General features: G+C 54.4%; 2 protein-coding genes across 2 annotated transcripts in view; one reads left to right on the top strand and one right to left on the bottom strand.

Moving 5' to 3' along the window:
- The window catches only part of MLX (MAX dimerization protein MLX), an 11533-nt gene extending 8642 nt beyond the window's left edge, over window positions 1-2891 (top strand). The window contains exon 7 of the mRNA XM_075580412.1: window positions 2702-2891. Within this exon, the coding sequence (XP_075436527.1) occupies window positions 2702-2891 (190 nt within the window). The remainder of the gene's footprint in view (window positions 1-2701) is intronic.
- PSMC3IP (PSMC3 interacting protein) overlaps window positions 2512-6476 on the bottom strand; it is a 7095-nt gene continuing 3130 nt past the window's right edge. Inside the window, 7 exon segments of the mRNA XM_075580193.1 lie at window positions 2512-3207; window positions 4607-4666; window positions 5166-5204; window positions 5206-5220; window positions 5532-5677; window positions 6098-6213; window positions 6435-6476. The exon segment at window positions 6435-6476 is cut by the window's right edge and continues 44 nt beyond it. Of these exon segments, the coding sequence (XP_075436308.1) occupies window positions 3151-3207; window positions 4607-4666; window positions 5166-5204; window positions 5206-5220; window positions 5532-5677; window positions 6098-6213; window positions 6435-6476 (475 nt within the window). The 3' untranslated portion in view covers window positions 2512-3150.

Here is a 6476-nt window from a genome sequence, read left to right as displayed (position 1 = left end):
CCTTCCCCCCCTCAACCCTTACTCCTTCCCCCCCTCAACCCTTACTCCTTCCCCCCTCAACCCTACTCATTCCCCCCCCCTCAACCCTACTCCTTCCCCCCCCTCAATCCCTACACCTTCCCCCCAACCTCTACTCCTTCCCCCCTCAAGCCCTACTCCTGCCCCCCCCAACCCTTACTCCTTCCCCCTCAACCCTTACTCCTTCCCCCCCTCAACCCTTACTCCTTCCCCCCCTCACCCTTACTCCTTCCCCCCCTCAACCCTTACTCCTCCCCCTCAACCTACTCCTTCCCCCCCTCAACCCCTTCACCTCCTCCCCCCCACCCTTACTAAGTCTTGTTCTCCTCTCCCCAGACTCTGCACGATATTGTAATGCAGGTTCTCGAGCAGCTGAGGAGTTAGGACGTTATAAAACGGCGTTGCCGGCTGCGGGGGCGACGCTCCCGCTGTTCTAGAAATAAGATACATCGATGATATACCCGCTCCAACAATCAATGCACATTTAAGACGCCCGAATCGCTCTCTTGTCCCTCCCTTTGAGTTAGGTTACCGTTTGCGCGGGGGCGGGGGACCTCACACCGGGTATAACCTCTCGTTTCCACGTGCTGCTTCATTTCCGGGTTTGGCGGCCCGTGGAAGCGCTTGGGGTTAACCGTTTAGTTACCGAAGCGCCGCAGCTGTCCCGTACCATGCCCCGGTGATTATAAGGGGGGCGTTAGTTTCCGTGGCGGTTTCACAATAAATAATAACGACGTGTCGCTCATTACACGCGCGCCTCACACTTCTATCCGCACACGGCTTGTGTATATATCTGCGGCGGGTAGCTAATCTGACGTGTATATGTACAACCGGGGACCTATAGATTTATATACACACTGGATGAGCCAACCCGTAATAACTCTGTACTCTGTACTGTACTGCTCTCGGTGCCTTCATGTCCTAAATCAGGGTAGGGCCACCAACAGGCCAGGTATTAAGGATATCCCTGCTTCAGCACAGAGGGGGGGGGGTGCAGTCATTCTAAAACACTCGGGAACGTCTCGGCTCAAGTTGATCGAGATCCAGGGAGACGCAGAAATGGATGTTCCTGAGCAATCATTGCATCCGTACCGTGCTGAAGCAGGGGTCTCAAACTCAGTCGAAGACCGCCACCTGTGCTGATGCAGGGATATCCATAAACGCTGCGCCGTTGGGACTGAGTTTGACACCCCTCTGCTAAAAGCTTCTCGTGGGATATTTTAAGACCCCCCAAATATTGTTGGGGGGGACACCCCCTGTCCCTCAATGTAAAGGTTGGGCCCGGAGAAATTGCCATATTCCAGCTTGATGCCAGAGTTTCTGTCATCGGCGTCCCGCCCGGCACTATTGCAGTGTAATAAATGACCCCCCCCCCATACGTCCCGTGGACAGTAGTAATTATTGCAGGCGGCTTTTTCGAATTGCGTTCTGTATTTCGGCGGCGAGTTGCAATGTATATACGTCATTAGCCGTAAATGTTCTGTCGCAGAAAGGCGGCGCACAGGTTTCAGAAAATCCCGCTGATTTGCGATGAGAATATATCCCCCCCCCCCCCCCCGAGGAATCGGACGCCCCTTTTTTTTGCCCCCGGGAGACGGCTGATCCTCCTGTGTGACCCGTTATTGGGCACAGCGTTCTGTGGCATTACACAGACTGCAGTGTGATATATACCCTGTGTGTGGGTACAATGTGCTTTTACCCAGCTGGGTCCTGCAGTGAATCACGTAACCACGGTCTCCTCCTGTCGGTATACATGAACGTAACGTCCCGCTGGAATACGCCCTGCTCAATTAATGTGCTTCAAGCTGCTAATTTATTTTTCATTAGATGTTTGACCCTGACAGCTCTAGCACTGAATACCCTTTAAAACCAGCGGTCCCCCAGACTTTTTTTTTACATTATGCTCCCCCTGCTAGACAATATTTGAGTCCCTAATGAATAATCTTATTGGCGACTCCTCAGACTATCGTTAACTAAACTGTGCCCGATCCCAGGCAGTATATAGTGTCCTGAGCGCGTGGGGGGAACACACGCTGAATAATCCCCCAAACTGTGTGCCCGATCCCAGGCAGTATATAGTGTCTTGAGCTCATGGGGTGACACACGCTGAATAATCCCCCAAACTGCCCCTCAGTGTGTGCAGGCAGCATGGGAGGGGAGATAGTGGTCACTCACAGCAGGTGCTTCCAAACTTACGCCCCACAATGCTTGCTGCTGTGGACGCAAAGCATTGTGGGAAGCTTCCTGCTGTCAGTGACCGCGCTAAGGTGCAGTTTGTGACCGTACTAAGTGCGCAGTCCCCACACATGCTCAAGACCCCGTGATACTGCCCGGGAGCCGCCCTTACACCTCACGGACCCCCTGCCGGGGATCGCTGCCTTATATCGGGGTCCCTTACCGATAAGCAGGTGGCTTTTCCCGCTGTATATTTCTATCACGAATTGTAATTCAAATAGAAAAAGGTTGGAATAGTTGATCACATGTTTGTTTTCCCCCCGTGTACAAAACCCACTTAATAAAACAGAATATCCAAACTCCATTTAACCCGTTTCTTTAATCCAAACGCCCCCACATTTAATACGTGGATATAACATACATACGTGTTATACATCAACAGTGTTATATACAGAGAAAATATGAAATTGTTTTACAGGAGAAGCACCCCCTCTCCCCCTCCCCCCAGTTCCAAAGATACTTTCCCAGGTTTACTTTCCCGCCCGGGGAAAGAAAATGGCTGCCGACTAGCACGCCGCAACATCGGTTTGCGGCTCCCTATTGGACAACCCTTTAAATGCCGGAAACCGAGGCGGGGGTCCCTGGAGCTGAAAATAGTGCGGTTCAGATGTGGGGACCCCCGCCTGTTCCAACTCTAAATGGGGGTTCGTTATGGAGGAGGGGGGGGGGGGGGAAGATTGGTCCTTGAAGCATTCGTATTTACAATAAACCAGGCTGTTCCGGACGGCCCCGCGGTGTGTCTGCGATCGGATCCCACGCAAGTCTTTGCTTGTCCGTGTCAAGCCCGAGGGGCGGAATGAAAACCCCAATCACCCCTCAGACAACCCTCAGCTGCCGGTCAGAGAAGGGTTATGCCCCGTACTTGCACGCGGAGTATCCCCCCACCAGGCCTTGCGGTCACACGTTCGGTACGGTCACGTTGTAATCTTCATCCGTCTCCACCCCGACTTCCTCCTGCGGCACAAGGCATTGCTGGGGTGAGCTTCAGAATGTGTGCTTGTAAGTCAATGGTCCCTACAGGGGAAGCCCCCCGCCTACAGGGGGGAGCCACTCGCCTACAGGGGGAAGCCCTCGCCCACAGGGGGAGCCCCTCGCCTACAGGGGGGGAGCCCCTCTCCCACAGGGGGAAGCCCTCGCCTACAGGGGGGAAGCCCTCGCCGACAGGTGGAGCCCCTCGCCTACAGAGGGGAAGCCCTCGCCTACAGGGGGGAAGCCCTCGCCTACAGGGGGAGCCCCTCGCCCACAGGGGGGAGCCCCTCGCCCACAGGGGGGGAGCCCCTCGCCTGAAGGGGGGGCCTCGCCTAAAGGGGGAAGCCCTCGCCCGCAGGGGAAGCCCCCTCGCCTACTGTAGACATTTACCACTGAGACAGAGAGATATTGTAGGTTATGTGACTGCTTTGGAAGGGCGGGCAGAGTTTGGACCCCAGTGTCTGCTCTCCTTCTGACACCCGCTGCAAAATTAGATTGCAAGCTCTAGGGCCCAGGGGGGGACTCGTTGGCCTGGATTTATGAAAAGGTCAATACCGCTGCATTAAAAAAAAAAATGTGCCGTACAAAACACTGGGATTGCGGTGAGATTTTGGGGGTAGTCCGCTGATTTGACTAAGAAATGACATATTCAGAGCTGGGCTGTGATATGCGCTCAAATACACGCCAACAAAGCAACCATGGAACGCAAATAACAGCAAGACATCACAGCTCATCCGCGTGGTGTACACACCTGTGTGTTGGGGAGTGTGCACGTACACACCTGTGTGTTGGGGGAGTGTGCACGTACACACCTGTGTGTTGGGGGAGTGTGCACGTACACACCTGTGTGTTGGGGTGAGGGTGAGTGAGGGATGTGTGTACACGCGTGGGGCGGGAAGTGTGTGTGTGGTGTGGTGTATATACATATATATATATATACACATATACATACACACACACACACACCTGTGGGGGGGAAGTGAGTGGTGTGTGTGTGAGAGTGGGGGTGTGTGTATGTGTGTGTGTATGGGGGGGGGGGGTGAGCGAGGAGTGTGTGTGGGGGAGGGGTGAGTGAGGGTGTGTGTGTGTACACACCGGTGTGCGAGGGGGGGTGTACTTCTTTCCACGCTAATATCGTGAGCCTGGCACACACTTTAGTCTGCGCTAACCGCTGACATAGTTATCGCTGCGTTACACCGGCGCGAAACCCTTCGTAAATACAGCGGCAAAAATACGTTGGCCAATAAGCGCTCAGCGACATCCAGATCAAAGCTTTAGTACCCCATGGCCTTTGTGCATGCAATATTCTATGTACCGGCGCTACCTCCACTGTCAGCACTATACACACACACACACAGGAAAGAGAGGGGGTTTGTATACTCACAAAAAATTGCTTCTTGCTGTTGGGGTATCCTTCCAGAATAGCATCAAAGATCTCCGACGCCTTAATGTGACACAAGAAAACACATGGAAATAATTAAAGGATCCGCATAACCCCATCAACATGTGGGCCACCTGATCCTCAAACCGTTACTCTGTGCGCCCCCGCCCTGTGTGATAACACCCGCTTTTATAGTGGGGTTTGCGCCCTCGTAATGCCATGCTTATTTTTCCCCCCGTGGATCCGTATCTGTGACGCAGATGGGCACTTCGGTTTGGCGAGAAACACATTTTTATTGTTGCCGTCGCCGACGTTTCTAAGCAGCCTCCGCCAGTCCTCGGAGCGGCAGAAACGGCGGCCTACGGCACGGGTGAAAGAAAACGGTTTATTGCCGATCTGACGTCTCCGTCTTCTTTTCCATAGACGGTATCCAACGGGACCTTGGATGGGGTAGGGGGCCCGTGAAGATCAGAGCCAGCGGTCAGATAGGTCACGGGGCGCGTTTTACACCCCCGAAGACGCGCACGTCGCTCCGGCCTAACGCGGGGGCCCGGCTTCTTACCAGCCTCTTCCGCTTTCTCCACTCTTTGCAATTACTGCGTCCGCTCACCGTACACCTGAGGATGACAGGAAAGAGCGAGCGGAAAATAACGTAAACCCCTCCCCCCCGACCCCCACCGTCGCTGCAGAGTTGGCCGAACACATAATTTATTCTATATAAAAAGCCAGTGGGGTCGGGGGGGCGCGAGTTCACCAGTGCCGTTATAACGCACATGGCCTGGTGGCAGAAAAGAACGAGGAAATCCGGTGGCACGTGGGGAGAAAGTAAGAATGCTGAAGGAGAAAGGCGGAAAGAGTTGGGGGATATTCCCGCTTCCCTCGTCAGCGGATAATTAGATGACCCGCGTTGCCCGCGCGTTGCCCGCACCTTGCCCTTCTCCTCCGGTGTGACGTGGTTGCTGGCGGACTGGATTTTCTGCAGCCTGGCCTGGTTTTTGGCGCACTCCTCCGTCAGCTCGGCTATCTCGCTCAGCATCTCCTGCGTGGTCATGGAGCCAGACAACTCCTTCAGCTCTACGGGGGCAAGTGAGAAGGAGCAGCCAGGCTCCTGGGTTTCGGAGCCGGGATTTTATGATAGAGGAAGAGGTGGTAGCGTGTGGAAAACTTTGGAACAGAACATCCCTCTTCCTCATGTGTACGGACACTACATGTGAAGAAGAGACCTGTGAGGTGTGAATAGCTCTGTACATGTGAAGAAGAGACCTGTGAGGTTTGGGAAGCTCTGTACATGTGAAGAAGAGACCTGTGAGGTTTGGGAAGCTCTGTACACGTGAAGAAGAGACCTGTGGGGTTTGGGAAGCTCTGTACACATGAAGAAGAGACGTGTGAGGTTTGTGAAGCTCTGTACACATGAAGAAGAGACCTGTGAGGTTTGGGAAGCTCTGTACACATGAAGAAGGCTTAAGTTACGCATGCGCTGAATGTGCCTCACACCTGACTCCAGCTGACGGCCGCTCTGCTGAGCGCTCTGGACCTTGGCAGACAGTTCGGCGACCTGCGTATCCAGGCCCCTGAGCTCCACGTCGCTCACACTGGGAAACTGCTCCTGCAACCGGCAAGTAAATAACATTCCCAATGATCCGACCCCGGTTTATATCCCCCCGTTCCCAATCGTCTGACACTCTGTGGAGTGGAGAGCGGCTTCCTACAGAGAGGTCTCCGCAGCAGTCAGGCGACCCGCCGGCAACACCGACCCGCTCGTCTCGTGGGGCAACTTTGTCCCGCCGGCAACACCGACCCGCTCTCGTGGGGCAACTGTGTCTCACCTGATCTTGCAAAGTAGATTTTCTGTTTGCCGTAAGCCTTCTCCTTG

The sequence above is a fragment of the Ascaphus truei genome, chromosome 23, assembly GCF_040206685.1.
Source record: "Ascaphus truei isolate aAscTru1 chromosome 23, aAscTru1.hap1, whole genome shotgun sequence".
In the NCBI taxonomy this organism is placed as follows: Eukaryota; Metazoa; Chordata; class Amphibia; order Anura; family Ascaphidae; genus Ascaphus; species Ascaphus truei.
Note: the sequence above shows the minus strand (reverse complement) of the source record. Positions and strands in the feature narration are given on the sequence as shown.